The sequence below is a fragment of the Chelonia mydas genome, chromosome 12 (genome assembly GCF_015237465.2).
Source record: "Chelonia mydas isolate rCheMyd1 chromosome 12, rCheMyd1.pri.v2, whole genome shotgun sequence".
NCBI lineage: Eukaryota > Metazoa > Chordata > Testudines > Cheloniidae > Chelonia > Chelonia mydas.
In genome coordinates, this window is record NC_051252.2 from 36,354,786 (window position 1) to 36,370,997 (window position 16,212).

Here is a 16,212-nt window from a genome sequence, read left to right on the forward strand (position 1 = left end):
GCTCCTGAGTGCAGTTCTTTTCTTCAAAAGGAAGATGTACTTCCAGGAAGGGTAGATAGTTAAAGCAGATCTGGTGCTGCAGGGAGCTATTGACTTCACAGTGATAGCAAAGTTGTCTAAACATGTACTCAAGTGACTCCTCTCCAGAGTCCTGATGACCTAGTGTTTGCAAGTATTCCAGGAACCCAGGGATAGTCCTAGCTCTCTTGTGCAGGGACATAATGCCATCATAGTGGTGAGGTACAGTAAAGAGCAATGGAGCTTTGGACCAGAAGCAACACAAAATCACTTGCTTTCCAGGGACACTTTCCACAAGCGACTTCTTGCGAAAGTTACCGCTATAGTCAAAAATGACCGTCACGTTCCCCCTTGTCTTCATGATGCTGCTGTGCAAGGCCATTGCGTTTGCAGAGCCCTGCTCATGCATCTCAAGGCAGAACTCGTCCTTGTCCTTCTGGGTGAAATTTCTGGCTATGCCTAATATTTCCTTTTCATTGGTCTGGATGACACCGAGCACATTCCAGCCCAAGAACTGGACGAGCGTCGTCAAAGTCTCAACAGCCCCTTCGCCATCCAACTCAACCTCCTTGCTGTAAATTATCAACTGGTCATGAAGAACGAAGACCTGCAACACAAGGGCCATTCTGCTTTAAGCGTGGCATATCCCTCACCTGGGTGTTCTTTCATGACTAAAGCCAATAGGAGACCTGATCCTGGGAAGCACAGGAGGGCCTAGTCCTGCTTAGTTTATGAGATCTGATAAGATCACAGCCTGAGGTACAGTGGTACGGTTGCAAAGCCAAACATCCTTGGTGGAGCGCCATTAAAGTCAATGGATTGCCACCAGGGAAGTGGCCCAAACATCACTGCTTTTTTTCCAGCCAGAACAATTTATAAATTGTGACTGCTCACAAACAGGCATGCACACACACACACACCCCTGACACAAACAGGACTGCGTACATGCGGGCACACCCATCCACACACCCCGACACATACATGCACACACTGCCATGCGCTTGCAAGCTTACCGTTGGCAAATATTCTGTAAAAAATGAGACATTCCACTTATATCTCATGTTGTAAGTGGTGATGAGGGTGATGATTTGCTCCACTCCATTTTCATGGTTGGTCCAGATATGTTTGAGGTGGAAAAAGCTGCACGTGGGAGGCATTTCACAATGAGTAACAATTTTATAGCCCACACGGAGGTTGCTATCCGGAAACTGTATCCTGGTTTGCAGAGCAAACCTTATTAACTGGGCCCAGATTAAGTCTTCCAAGCTGGGAAGAGAGAAAACAATCAAGACAACATGGCACGCTATGGACTATGTACTAGATGCATCATGATGGAATTGCATTGCACAGGTGCAAACAAATGGATCTGGGGCAAAAACTCAATCATGTGCTTCGCTATCTGCAGCCCATTCAGCATCATTACTAACCAGCTATGAACATCCAAGCACACAGGATCTGCTCAATCCCATTTCTCTCTAGGCCATGGGGGGAGAATGATATGTTAACACTGGCATGAGAAGGCATGGAAAATTATCATTTATTATGGTTTGTATTGCAGTAGTACATAGGAGTTGTGGTCACAGATCAAGACTGCATTACGGTAGATGCTGTACAAACGGAACAAAAAAACAATCCCTGCCCCAAAAGGCTTCCAATCTAAGGATTTAACAGGATTTCTGCGTCATAGCCATGCTGTTGGTCTCTATTAGTCGTCCCATTATTAACCCTTGCTTGTGGGTGTTATGAGATCGGCTGCAAAAGGTCAATCCAAGACAAAGACACAGACGGTTTCCAGATGACACGTAGGAGCCATTGCTAAAATGTAAAGATTATTTAACCCTACTTATTTTGAATAAAAAGCTAGTAACAGTTTTGTTTAAAGGGCATCTGACACTATTCAGCAAGTCATTCTCGAGGGCTAAGAATGGGGGAGTGCATTGGATGGAGATAGTACTGCGGTGGCAGGAACATATCCATTCCAACAGCATACAAACTGGATTCCCTCCTGCCTGTATGCTATTGGGACATGCTGTACAGCTAAGACAACCCTAGAGTAGCACTAAACTCATCAGCCAAAGAGAAAAATCTTGTAGATAAAACGGAGCTGGGAGACAAGCAAATGCAACGGATTAAACAACAACCTAACCGGCACTTTACCTGACATAGGAAGAGAAACAGACTTCAAATATCCCCAAGACATAGACGTCTCCCTCCTGTTCCCAGATTCCGTCGCAATCTTGGACGGACTCTTGAGCAGAAACCAGGTGTGTGACAGCTAGCAGCAGAGCCCAGCCAGCGATGGACATCTTGCAAAGTGTCCTCTGCCAGATTCTCTCCTGGAGGCTACACAAGTAGGGACCTCTGGCCCACAAGCCACAGAATTTAAATAAAGCACCTGACTCTTCCCACACGCTCTCATCCGTCACCCCAGATGGTCCCAATGCTGGAGGCTTCAGTGGAAAAGATTTTTTAAAACTCCATAATGTTCTTAGTTCGGCGTAAATTCCCGACCTGCCCAGCTGGCGATTGTTGTGTGTTGAGGCATTAAAACGTGTAGCTAGCTAGAATAGCTGCAGATTCATAGATTCTGAGGCCAACCCCCCCCCGCTGCAAACAGTCCATGTCTGGGTTGCAGAATTCGACTCTGGGAAACCAAATTGGAAGCAAAACGTCGGTAGAAAACCCTGCTAGAAAACGCCTCTCTCGGCAGTCGAGGGGGCACAGTGCAGTGGTTGAGCCCCACTCATGCATACCAAACTCCCACCCCACCTTTACCCTGCATTCTGCACGTTTTGTAGTTTATGCAAACAGGAAACATCCTGTTCCGGAGCGATCTCCTCCTGGTTCAAACGACCTGTAGCCTTCAGGCCATGCAAAAGAGTTGGGGAGGTGGTGGGAGAGCCATGATGCGGCCAGGGAGCGGAATAGCTCATCCCGAGCCATTTGCAAAAGGACACAATTAGCAAAAAGGCAAATTCTGCGTTTAGCATTTTCAAAACAAAAATCTCTTCTCTGGATAGGTGCTGCTTCCAGAGAGGAACCTGCCTCCCCTGGTGCCCGCCTGCCCCAGATAGGGGAGGGAAGATGAGTATTCATCACAGAGAGAGGGACCCCAGTGTATCTAAACCTTCCGTCTCCTCCATGTGTGCATGGAACCTGCAGGATGATTCTGCTGGGCTCCTGTGTCCTTCCCCTGCCCAGCAGTGGCCGCATCTTACGCCTGAACACTTCACTCTCCCTCCCACCCAACACACTGAGACTCATCTCCCTCGGCCTGAGCGCCAAGCTAGAAGGCCTCATCTCCTCTCCCACCAAGCTGGGATCTTCATGTGCTCAGCTCACCTCTTCCTCAGCACCAGCCCCACATCCGAGCATGGCACCTGTTCACCGGGGGCCTGACCTGAGAACCTCCTATCAAGCCTTCAGGAGCTGGCCTTTCCTTAATGGGATTCACACCTTAGCACCCACCAGGACCCAAAGGGTTAATTGAAACATTCCTTGAATGAAGCAGACCGGACCAGGCATATAACCAAGACATGCTTATTGGGTTCTAATGCAAAGCCACCAGATTCATAGATATTAAGGTCAGAAGGGACCATTATGATCATCTAGTCTGACCTCCTGCACAATGCAGGCCACCAAATCTCACCCACCCACTCCTGCGATAAACCTCTCACCTATATCTGAGCTACTGAAGTCCTCAAATCATGGTTTAAAGACTTCAAGGTGCAGAGAATCCTCCAGCAAGTGACCCATGCCCCATGCTACAGAGGAAGGTGAAAAACCCCCAGGGCCTCTTCCAATCTGCCCTGGAGGAAAATTCCTTCCCGACCCCAAATATGGCGATCAGCTGAGCCCTGAGCATGTGGGCAAGATTCACCAGCCAGATACCCAGGAAAGAATTCTCTGTAGTAACTCAGATCCCACCCCATCTAACATCCCATTACAGGCCATTGGGCCTATTTACCATGAATAGTTAAAGATCAATTAATTGCCAAAATCACAGCACAGTCAGTTGGTTGGCTTCACCATGTACAAGGTGCCTGACGTCAAGCTCCCTCACCACAATGTTATGTAAGAACAGCCCATTGGCCGACCTGAGCAGTTCAGTGTACCCCGATTCATTTATGTCAGACTGTATGTGACACGGGTCATGTACGGTTTCATTGGCAAACTACCACCACATTGGTCATTAATATTTTTGCGTGGCGTGTGTACGGGAACTGCCCAAGAGACCACACAAATATGAAGAAAATGTGATGCTCAAATGTGTTTACCAGACAAAGGACAGGCCGTTGCCTCCAGCCAGGTGCCATCAAAGTCAACTAGCAATCACACATCCAGTGGCCATTCGTTTGCATTTTAGCAAACACCAGCCAGGGAAGGAACTTGCATGGAATTTCCTTCACCAGCAGACTTCATGTCTCCTGTCTCATGGCCTCAATGAACTTTACTTTTGGGGGAAACCTTGAGAGCAATCTGTGAAAGGTTCCCCCCAGGGTGCCACTGAGCTCACCTGATCCACCAGCCTGGGTTCTCTTTGCACTGTGTTGCTGTGACAGGTTCTCAAGCCCCCTTCGAGCACACACACAGGTAGGGACACACCCAGCGGCAATTTCACACAGAGGCTGAGATCACCTCTGCATGGGAAAGCTCAGCTAGGGAACTGCCCAGCACTCAAGCACACACCCCCTCTGGAGTGTAAACCCAAAATTATATAGTCTTGCACTGGCCAGAGAACTATACAGTGTAAGCTCATAAAATTTGCTCCCTCCCTCAATGGGGAGGAAGTTCTGCACAGCTTTTTGCCCCCACAGTTATGAATTCCACAAAATGGTTTTAGAGAAAACAAAAACAAGTTTATTAACTAAAAAAAGATAGATTTTAAGTGATTATAAGGGATAGCAAACAGATTAAAGCAGATTACCTAGCAAATAAAACAAAAACGCAATATAAGCTTAAGATACTACAGAAACTGGTTAGTTTCTCACCCTAAATGTTGTTTTAGGCAGATTGCAGAGGTTCTTGAAGGCAAGCTGCTCTTGCTTGCAGCTTAAACTCCACATATTTCCTTCACAGGCCAGACACCTTCCCAGCCTGGGCTCAGTCCTTCTCCCGCCCCATCCCCCTTGGTCTTTATCTAGATGTTCACAACAGTCATCTTGGGCGGGGATTCAGTGAAGAACAAACCCTGATTATGTGACTCCCCTGCCTTAAATAGGTTTTACATATGTCAGGAATCTTGTTTTCCAGTGTGGTTCCCCTCCCCACAGTGGAAAAATACATGATCACATGACCCTGCAGTGTCAAAGCAGCCATGAGTCCAAGCCCATTTATAGCATCCCAGGAAGGTGGGAGATTAGCATCTTCAAAGACCTATTGTTCTCCCTAATGGTCCACTGACTTGTTCCCAGCTAGCCAGCCAGACTGACTGCATTCTGTCTGATAGGTGTCTCCCAGGTGTAAACACTTTTGTAGTACAGCTGTATAGTCAATAGTCCTACCTTTAGATACAAAAATGATACATGCATACAAATAGGATAATCATATTCAGCAAATCATAACCTTTCCAATGATATCTCACGTGCCTTCTCTTGCATAAAACATATAAGTATGCTATAATCATATTATAACAATATTTCTATAAAGAATATGGGGTGTAGTGTCACAGAATCAATTTCAAAGGTTCATTGGACTATAAAAGAGAGGGGCAAAGAACCCCAAGGTACTGTTCACCTAGAACAAAGGAACTGAGCACTTTGGACATGGTGGGAGGTCCCGCCCAAGGAGGTGGTCCGCCCTCTTGCTGGAAGGCATGCAATAAGAATCTGCCCTTGAACCAAGACTGTGGTTTTGTAAAGCTTTGGTCTTTAGAAAAGTTTTGCACTTTGATTTGATTGTAACCATTTCTAGCTCTATCCTTCATACCTGAACTCACTTAAAACCCTCTCTCCTTGTGCTAATAAACTTGTTTTACTTCTAATATAAACCGACCCGGTGCTGTGTTTGAACATTTAACCCCAGTTAAAGTGCTAAGCTGAGCAGCTGCTCTCTTTAGAGGAGCTAATGAACCTTATCGTTCCTCTGAACAATCCAGGAGAGGGCTGGACATTGCAGAGCACATGGTTTGGGGGGAAATTCAGGGCTGGGAAGCACTGGGGGAGACCAGAGTGTGGCTGTGGTGAAACAAGCAGGCTGCTGGATCCAGAGCTGTTGTCCAGGGTTGCTTATCACATAGCTACTCAGTGCAGGCTCGTTTGGTGGATAGGAGCATCCAGGCAAGGGAGCTGCAGCAGCTGAGCATTTTAAGGCACCCAGAGGTACAGGGCAGGCGTTGACACCACCTCTCACTGGTCTGGACTGCACCCCAGAATGTGGCAAGGAGCTTGAAGCCTTGGCACTTTCGGGAAAAAACCTACTTCCCTTGTCAAGTGAGCACTTTTAATAAGGAATCACTGAGACACAATAAATATGGAAGCCAGGATGCCAGTGGTACAGTCACTTGGCAAGGTAGAGACACGTGTTAAGGAGCAAAATGGAGACCCCGTTTCAGAACTGGCTCAGTTATAGTCAATATAAACAAACCCCTCGCGATTATTCTGCAACCCAGTGAGCTTTCCGTCTGTACCACCCTCGTGCGTACAATCCCCAGCCACAGAAATCTATGTTTTCTTGTCGGGGCAACCCAAAACACACTAGACTGCATCTGCGGAGAGCTCTTCTCTTCCGCCATTGAGTGAACTTTCCACTGCATCTCGCAGCCTGGTTTCCACCGTTGCTTCCCCCTTTAAGCTCCCTGCCTTTGTACAACACATTTTCTCATAAGCAAAAGGCCAAATAAGTGCCTATGCCCATGAGACTGCCCCACTGCAGGTCAGACCATAAAGGGCTAACGTGTGGCAAATCACTATGATTTAAATGAGCTGGTCCTATGAAGGTTGCGTCTTAACCCGCGAGTGAATTTAGTGATCAGCTGGCCGTTTGCACTGGATTGTACAGCAGGGACTTAATCAAACAGTGACTTGTGACCCCAACTCCAGTGGTTCTCAATCAGGGGTATGTGTACCCCTAGGAGTACACAAAGATCTTCCAGAGGGCACATCAACTCATCTAGATATTTGCCTAGTTTTACAACTGGCTACATGAAAAGCACGAGCAAAGTGAGTACAAACTAAAATTTCATACAGATAAAATGAGAAAGTCAGCTATTTTTCAGTACTAGTGTGGCTGTGACACTTTTGTCTTTTTGTGGCTAATTTTGTAAACAAGTAATTTTTAAGTGAGGTAAAACTTGGGGGCACGCAAGACAAATCAGACTCCTGAAAGGGGTACAGGAGTCTGGACAGGTTGAGAATCACTGCACTACACTACCAGTTCTCAACAAACGCCTCCTGTGACGAAGCGGGAAGTTTCTGGAATATGTTTATGAGGCCTGTAGGTGCCTCAGTTTCCCGCTGCACTTTGCTTTCTTAAAAGTGTTAAGTCTGCTCTTGGGGGCAGCACAGGTCACGAGATGGGGGTGTTGTCTGGCTATCTGGGCCGCAGTGAGCAGGGTGGTTAAGGAACCTGCTGAAAGCAACCCATATCAATGCAGAATCCCAGCGAGACAATGGAAAAGCCCCAATGACCAAACATTAACACCTAAGAAACAACCAGGAAGGAGGTTCTCCCCGCAACCCCCAGCAGGGAAGCTGAGCAAAGACCACAGCTCAGGAACGAAGGAGTGAGACGTGACCAGCAGAGGATAAAGGGTGGGTTTCCGGAGGAAGCAGATCTTTCCTGGGACTCACTAAGGAGGTCAGAGAGAGACAGCCGGAACTAGAGTTCGCTACAGCTTGGCTGGTGACTTGTGCTGGCTTTTATTTCTCTGCTAACCTAAAGACTTCCCGTGCTGTGTTCCACTTGACTAATAAACCCTCCTCTCTTTTGAAAAGGGTGTCTGGGGGCGCTGCAAACGTTGGCTGGAGTGCATTAGTCCCTGAATAATGGGCAAGTCTCTGCCAGGAGTCTATTCCAGTTGGACATGCTGGGCAGTGCTCAGGGTGTGAAGCAGGAGTGTTAGAGCTCAAGAGCTCAGCCTAGGAGGGGGTGAGGCTGTGGGGCCTACCCTGAAATTAGAGACACTCCTTGGGGGTCTGCACATGGCAGGGGTTCCTCCAAGAGACTGTTTACAAGCTAGAGGGGGGTGGGTGGCACAGATCCTGTGGATCCGTGACACCGCCCACCCCCAAACCTTCAACTATATTCAGTAGCCATGGCACTGAATCAACCCCATGGGTGCAAACAGCCTTGAACATTGGTGGATTTGTTATTATTTGCAACACCACCCACAGTCTCCAAACCAGGTAGGACCCTCACTGCGCTAGGTCCTGTACCCTGCGAGAGCCAACAAATCCCTGCCTCAGCACACTGACAGTCTAACCACGGAAGACAGACAAACGGTGAGAGAAAGGAAATACAGATGGGAAACTGAGGCACGGAGAGACGAAGTGACTTGCCCAAAGTCACACAGCAAGAAGAAACCTGCATCAGCCAGTCACAGAGTCCGGGGCTCCAGTCTGAGCCCAAACAGCAAGGGTAGATTAAGGCAAGAGCAAGTAAGAGGCTGGCCTGAGGGACAAGCTCTGAAGGGGTTGGCTCCAAAATTTTCTATAGGGGCCTCCAAAATTTGTAAGCCCATTTTTCTCTCCCCCTCCCCTTGCTTTGGGGCTTGATGGATTTATTTGGTTTGGACCTGGCTTTGCCTGAACCCAGCCCTGCAGGGGCCTTTACACAGCAAAAGCAAGCAGAATTACAAACAATTTGAGCAATTAACACCCAGCATCCCCACGTTCATTCCACCACCACCCCTTAGGCAGACATGTCCGTGGTGGCGGTGCTGCGGTCCAGTTGGATGCTCAGATTGGCTTTGCTAGCAACCTTTTGGCAGTACACGTACGTGGTTTTCTTGATCCACTCTGTAGTATTGCGATGGGGTCTGAACAACATAACATAGCATCTCTTGAAAAACAGAAAGGCCAGGCCGCTGTAGGAAGACAGCAGGATAGACACAACGGCCACCATATCAACCATTCGCTCCTTTCCCGACTCCAGAGCTGGCATCACGGAGAGCCAGACAGCAAAGAAAGTCACCATCATTAAGGAGATGCCCTGGGAGTCACTGAAAATCTTAGGCAGAGAGTGGGTTTTGATGGCAGCCGTGAGGCAGCAGAAGGCCAGGGCAGAGAGATACCCCATGCTGAAGGAGAAGCCGATGCCTGTTTCATTGAAGCACTCGATGACCAGGTAGTCTGCCTTCCTGGGGTAGGAACGCCTGACCCCAGGAGAGTCAAGGAGGAGCCACAGAAAGCAGATGATGCACTGCAGAGTGGGGAGGATGCCCAGAACAATCAGATAAAGGCTTGTCTGCAGCTTTGTCGGCCTTCCCACGGGAGTGGCGAAGGCAGCCAGAATCCGGACGCATTTGGCCAGGATGCTGGCGAGGCAGAGCGTGAAGCTCACCCCGAAGGCCGGCCGGCGAAGTTTGCACTTCCAACCCGTTGGCTCCCCAACGAAGAGGAACACGCTGGCAAAGGAACCCAGCAGGCTGGCCATGTGGCAGTAAAATATGGGCCCCCCGGCAGCTTTGCCAATAGGGGTGTCTATGTGCTTCACATACAACGCCGTGACAGAAACAGTGAGGGCCATCCCCACTAGCGTTAGCATGATCAGCACGACGCTGGTGGGCTCGGACCAGAACAGGTACACCACAGCCTTCTTCCAGCAGGAGGCCTGGCCCCCGTGAGACCACTCATCCTGGGGACAAGACCAGCAGCTCTCCAAGGCTGGAACGCAAAACGACAAGCTGTTGAGGAGGCATGTTTTCCATGCACTACTTAGACGACTCTTCCAGTTCTTTATTACAATCACTGCCACTTATGCTCGCTCCCTGGGAGTCCTATGTCCCATCATCCTTCCAGCTAGAAGGAATTCTCTCTGCAAGCCGGTGGGGTATCTCTAAAACAAAGGCCCCGAGACTTTTAAAACTAGGAGGCTCTTTAAGTCCATATTGAAACATCTAAATCAGTGGCCTGAGCTTAGGCTGACCAGACAGCAAGTGTGAAAAATCGGTACAGGGAGTGGGGGGTAATAGGAGCCTATATAAGAAAAAGCCCCAAATATCAGGACTGTCCCTATCAAATTGGGACATCTGGTCACCCTACCTGAGCTACTGAAAACTGCTGAGCCCCCAGCCACTCCCATTCGCCTCAGTTGCACCAAGACAATTGTGCAGTGCAGTGAGTGAAAAGCGGCCTTCCAGACCCCCGGAAAGGAGCAACTCGTATCCTGGAGCATGAGATCTGATCATCTGCACCTGCCAGTGTTTAGAATGGCTGTAGAATTACCCAGCCCTTTCACAAGCTAGCCAGCTTCTCGGCATCTGGCAGGGCTCCAGGTTGCTCCTCAGCTCAGGTGGGTGCCCACTGGGCCAGCCAGATAGACTCACCTGATCCGTTGCTGTATGTCCCAGGGCTGCAAACCTCACATGCATAACAGCAGTGCTGAGGCAAATCCGGGTGTAGCTTTTGCACTTCCCCTTGGCCACAGCCTCGGGAACAATGAGAGGGCAGGATCTGCAATTCAAACACAGACAGGGTTGTGGGCAAAGGCTACTGGGAAACAACAGAGAGGCCTATTGCCGTCTTGATGCAGGAGGATTTTCATTGACAGTATCAGGAACTGTACATCCAAACCCACCAGCCCCTCTGGGGAACAGTTACCCCTTAGCCCGTCCAAGGGAGAGGTGGGAGCAACTGCCAGAGATGGGTCGGCATCAGGAATCAGGGTGTGCGGCGGAGCCAGTCTCCAGGCAGCCAGACGAGCGCAGCTGGCCTGTAGCAGGCTGCCTGATTGGTAAGAAGAGGCAGCAGACTGGCTCTTAAGCTCAGCAGCAGTTTGGCAGCTGCTCAAAGCATTTGCCCCCAGCTGAGAATGTGTGTATGCTTGTTCCCTGCCTTGCCCCAGTCCAGCTCCTGCTCTGGACACAGCCTTGTCTCCTGGATCCACCCTCTCCCTGCCCCAGGCCCCCTCACAGGGCTATATACCCAGCCGCTTGATGCTGCCCAGCTGAGTCAGACAATTTCCCACACTTGTCTGCCTGGCTCCTACAAGTTTCCTCCTTCCCCTCACTCCCCCTCTCTGAGTGGGACCTCCCAGGAGAATGCCCAGTTCCAGTCTCTGGATCCAGCGCAGGTCTCCTACCTCCCATGTTTGCTCTCTGCGTGGAGGGAGCTGGGAGAGTGGGAGGCAGTGGCGAGGGGCTGGGATGTGGAGTCAGGATGGACGGGTTCCATCGCAGGCCCTGTCACTTTGGTGAAGTCACTTCAAACTCTCTGGGCTGTAAGTTTCCCTGTCTGTGAAAGGTGGGTGAGGACCCTGACTCTCTCTTCGTGAGGAACATTGAAATCCTTCTACGAAAGGCTCACGCAGTGGCCTTTATTGTCACAGGTGTGAGAGCAGCTTCACTCACCCAGATGGCTCCCCCGCCCCCCAGGCCCACAGTCCTCGCCACAGGGTCGTAGCTGTCGGAGGCCGCTCTCTGCACGTCTACGTCCAGCTGGGGGAGCTTCACTTCTCCGTCATCAGTGACGTTCCAGTAGAAGACCTCAAAGGGGTTTGGATTGATGGGCAGGAGGGGGGAATAGTGATCGATGAGAAACTGCTCCAACTGAAAGAGAGACAGAAGTGAGAGCAGCTTGGACACCAGCTGCGCAAACCAAACAGAGCCAGAAGACACATCTGTGTGAACCAAAGATGCTACTGCAAGCAGAGGGAAACCTGCTGGTTTGCTGCTCCTGCTAGTATTAGGGGATGTAAAGAATCAATGATCTTGAAGCATGGGCGTGGCCATTTAATTCCAGTGGCATCTCTGAGACTGCTTTGGTTGAAATACAGTCACAGCGGCCCAATTCGCTGGACATTCTTGTTTGCCACATTCACTAATCTGACCCAATTAGTTTTACTGGGTTAGATTTATAACAAGCAGCAGCATCTGCAGTTTAGCACAGACGCTGCCATTGGGCTCAGAATCGGCACTCTCAGTTGGCTGTTCCATGGCGTGGCTAAGGAACCAATTGTTAAAGGTTGTTTTGCAGCGTGAAATGGTACCTGTTCTCCATTGAAGTCAGAGCTGTTCTGTGGCTGGGATGGCGGGTAGTTCTGAGATCGTTCTTCTATTGCTCTCGCTAGCTTTTGCGTGAACAAATCCATGATGAAGATGACATCCAGATAGGCTAAGCGGTCCAGGCACAAATTGCACATGTTAATAACTGGAGCTCCAAGGCAAATGTCTTCCTCATGGTGGCTTAAACGTACAGCACTGGTGTTGACTGGCACAGGGTTATTGAAGTTCCTGCAGGGGCGCTCTGAGCTGGGGTTGGCTGTGCACTGGTGACACACCTTGCGGAACAGATACCCGACGGTTGCATTTGCAGATCGGTGTGTATTCGTGTCCAGCAAATAGTCAAGAAACCCAGGAACCAGGCGAGGCCTCTGGTGCAGAGACCACACTCCCCGGAAAACTTTATACTCTAACCCAGCAAGTCCAAAAGTGACCCCGTAGCAGCAGTGAATGATGTGTTTCTCCATGGTACGGTTTTCCTCTTGCCCTGCCCTTGACATGTAATACAGAGCAGATTCGTCCATCACCAGTGTGACGTTTGATTTTGAGGAGGAAATCTTATCTAGCAGTTTCCGACCATCAAAGACGCTCTGCTCTGTAAATTCGATGCATATCTCCCCTCGGTCGCTCTGTTCAAGGCCAGCAATGACATCCCTGAACTCTAACTCATACTGATGAATGAAGCCAACCATGTTCCACTGGAAAGCTTTCAGCAGTCCCAGGATGCTTGGCAAGGCGCCTCTGAAATTCATCTTTAGCCTGGAGTGGTGGATTCGAATCTGGGAAAGGTTAATTTCCACCTTAAAATAAAAAAAGCCTTGCATCAGTCGGACACTGAATTACAGCAACGCTTCCGCTTCTCAAACTGGAGGCACCGTGTCTGGCAAGAGGGGAGAGCGAGAGGAGGCTGTGGCTACATAACCCACCATACACTGAAGGAGCCTAACCGTGGGGTATGATCCATGGCTCTGCATTGCACAGCACACTGCAGATGTGAACAGACCCGGTCTTTCCACGCTGCCATCCAGTGCTTAATTTGTAATGGAAGAGGTGCTGGGGCTCAAGAAAATTTTTTTTTTAAACTTTCATATGCCAAGCCCACAGGTGCCGGGGCTATGAACTGCCAAGCCCTGGCACAAATTAAGCACTGCCACCATCAAACTTCCCACTTTTTCTCTTAAATTTACCAGTGCTGCCCTGGAGAAGCTGAGGGCTGTCAGAGCATGCTGGGTACCACCTTGCAGACAAAGTCTCTCAGCGAGAGTAAAAGTCTCTCTGGCTTAAAAGGGTGGGACTACAGAAATCATTAACTGGTTGATCATGGACCTCCCTTGTTCTCGGCAGAGTGGCAGAAGTTATGGTGATGGGACTTGATTGTTGTGAAGTTATGGTGATTAATGGATAGAGAGATTGTGACAGAGAGGAGCAGGGCTGATCCAACAGCCATAAATCTGACAAGGTTTTTAAAGACAAAGCCATCTAGAGTCACTTTCATTATAAATACTCAGGACCCCCTGACACAGGAGCACTGGGAAGTTCTTAATAGCAGTATTAGAGTTGCAGAATAAACTCCGCAGAGCCTGGAGACAGGGCATTCATTTTGTCCCACAGGAGAGGAAAGCTGGGGCAGACCACCATTCCCTGCTCTCAGGTTGTAAGTAATAGAGCTGGCATGTGCTCTGTAATTAACCTCTGGTGTTTAGTGGCTGAACATTAGAACTTGAGAACTTTATTGGCGCTCTTAAACTAATTACAGTAAAATCAGAATTAACACTGTGCAAGAGAGAAGCACCAGTGGGTGGAAGGGACTGTGGTAGGGGCAGGGGGGAGAAGGAGGGTATCATCCCTCCCAGTATCTGCTTGGCATGCTTTCCTTCCTCTACCTGCCATTAATTGGCAGAGGCCACCACTCACCTGCAGCACGTTAACGAAGAGCGAGCGTGCTGGCTCCGTGCCTGCGTAGAAGATAGTCACAATGGTTTGTGCTCCTTCCCTGTGAGCCCTGTCCATTTCGTCGAGGATCTTCTCAGGGCAGCCCGGGGGCTGCTCGCAGTACGTAACCAGCTTATACCCCAAGGAGCCAGCCCCATCTGGGCTGGCATGCTGCACGACAAACCTGAATGCCTGGGCAAGGACGTACAGCTGGAGACTGGTAATCAAAGCAAAACAGGCCACTGTGTAAGGCTGCGTAAAATCCATGCTGCGAGTGACCTGGCAAATCTCATGGGGCGTGATTTCCACTGGTAAATACAGGCTTCCTAATACAGGACTCCTACTGATCTCTCCTTAAGAAGCTTTTCTTTTTCTTTCACAGGGCTGGTGTCACTGGGTCTTAGCATCTAGCAAGTAACTTGCTTAGAGGGGAACCCTGATTCTGTACCAATCTCCCCCTGCAAGGAAATTTAACATACAGTACTAGAGATGCTATAAGGCACATGTCTCTGGGACGCCTTGCCCTGTATGACTGTTAATAGCTAAACCAACATGATGCCTCCAATAAGGCCACCAGAGACAGGCAAACAGGAGAGTAATAATTATATTTTAGATGCAACTTTCATGTAAATGGAGCCTATACACACAAGGGAATGTCATCATACACCATGGAAATGCAGCTACTTCTGGGGTGGAAAGCGATAAAGCAGCAGCCAGCTGGTACATATCACATTAGGTAACAGGACGGGCAGGTGGCAGTTTTGGCCAAGGACAGCTGGGGAACTCCTATGTATATGGAAAAACTTCACAGGTTCATTGCTATCCACACAGACTAGGCAGGATTTGGGTTTGTAAGGTCTCATCTGAAATACTCAGCATGTCTGCTTCAGCAGAACAAAGAGCCAGGTTGTTCCCCAATGGGATTTGGACCTGCAGCTCCAGGGCACCTAGAGGTGGCAAACCAGATGGGTTGGGCCACTCCCTGGTGGCCATCGCTTAAATAGTCAAGGGTTAAAAGTCGCCAGCAGAGTTCATTGACAGCTTCATTGAGAGGAGGAGAGAAATCACAGAACTGGGCACTTGACTTTTCATCCCCTGCTGAATTGTCTTTCCCCAGAGCAGTTGGACAATCAGAGTTAGCCCAAAGCAGGGATCCCCCAAAACCCAGCCATGCACCTTCCCCTGACTGGAAACCCCCAGCTGGCCCATCTGCCTTAGCCCAGCTACCTGGCTTATTGTCCTCATCTTGCTTACTTCCCACTACCCCACCGCACATCCCCAGCAAAGACAGGGCTAGGTTAGAGAGCTCGGAGACTCCACGGCGTCTTACTCAAAACTCTCCATCTCGGTGTCGCAGACTCTGAACAGCCCCAGCGCGTACAGGTCTCCCTCCTTCGCCACGAGGGGCTCACACTCCTCTCCAGCAGCCCGGGTGGGGGTCAGTGGCAACTGCATAACCCCCAGGGCCAGCACCGCCAGCAGCTTGCAAAGCCCTAAGAGCGGCATGTTCAGTTTCTTGCTTTCAGCCGGTGCCCAGGGGCGGTGTGCAGGGAAAGGTCATTTATGGGAGAGGAACCACAGCATTTCAATAGAGGGCAGAGCACAGGGAGAGACTGAACTCAACAGGCAGGCGCTCCCCCCCGCCTAGGCTTGTGTACTGAACGCATCCCATCTTATTCAAAGGGCTGAAAGGTCACAGGGGCGAGGGAAGCAGGCCAAGTTCCCACCAAAAGGGGGTAGGGTTAGGAACTACCGTTAGAAAGTCTATAGCTGGGGTTTTACAATATCATTCTCAAGGGGGAAGACCCCTTACCCCTGCTGGTCACAGCCACTGTACTGTGAACAATTGTGTTGTGCAAAGAGTTTCTAGTCATGTCCTGCCGATGCTACAAATATAACTGCCTCAGGGAATAGCATAGCTAGATTGCAGTGCAGATGGGACCTAAGCATATTGTTACCTGGTCCCTGGACCAAGCTAAAGTCAGACAAATCAGGGGACTATTGTACTGTGGGGGAACCGGACCTCCCTGACAGTTCTACTGAGCACAGCACAGACAATCTCCTGTTGTTTTCCCCCTAGGGGAAAAAACATCCCCCCCCCT

The 16,212-nt window shown here is 49.6% G+C and overlaps 2 protein-coding genes across 2 annotated transcripts in view; both read right to left on the minus strand.

Moving 5' to 3' along the window:
• The window catches only part of LOC102944513 (meckelin), a 57,772-nt gene extending 42,959 nt beyond the window's left edge, over nt 1-14,813 (minus strand). The window contains exons 1-3 of the mRNA XM_037878198.2: nt 12,166-14,813; nt 11,528-11,725; nt 10,501-10,631 (exon numbers count right to left, since the gene is read on the minus strand). Of these exons, the coding sequence (XP_037734126.2) occupies nt 10,501-10,631; nt 11,528-11,725; nt 12,166-13,002 (1,166 nt within the window). The 5' untranslated portion in view covers nt 13,003-14,813. The remainder of the gene's footprint in view (nt 1-10,500; nt 10,632-11,527; nt 11,726-12,165) is intronic.
• LOC122462580 (extracellular calcium-sensing receptor-like) lies at nt 7,264-10,127 on the minus strand. The gene has a single exon (XM_043526364.1). The coding sequence runs from the start codon at nt 9,721-9,723 to the stop codon at nt 8,869-8,871; it is 855 nt and encodes a 284-aa protein (XP_043382299.1). The 5' UTR covers nt 9,724-10,127; the 3' UTR covers nt 7,264-8,868.
• Nucleotides 14,814-16,212: the final 1,399 nt, after the last annotated feature.

Bases quoted from the DNA above. Each gene is read 5' to 3' on its own strand.
- LOC122462580 (XM_043526364.1), bottom strand. From the start codon at position 9,723: ATGCTAACGCTAGTGGGGATGGCCCTCACTGTTTCTGTCACGGCGTTG.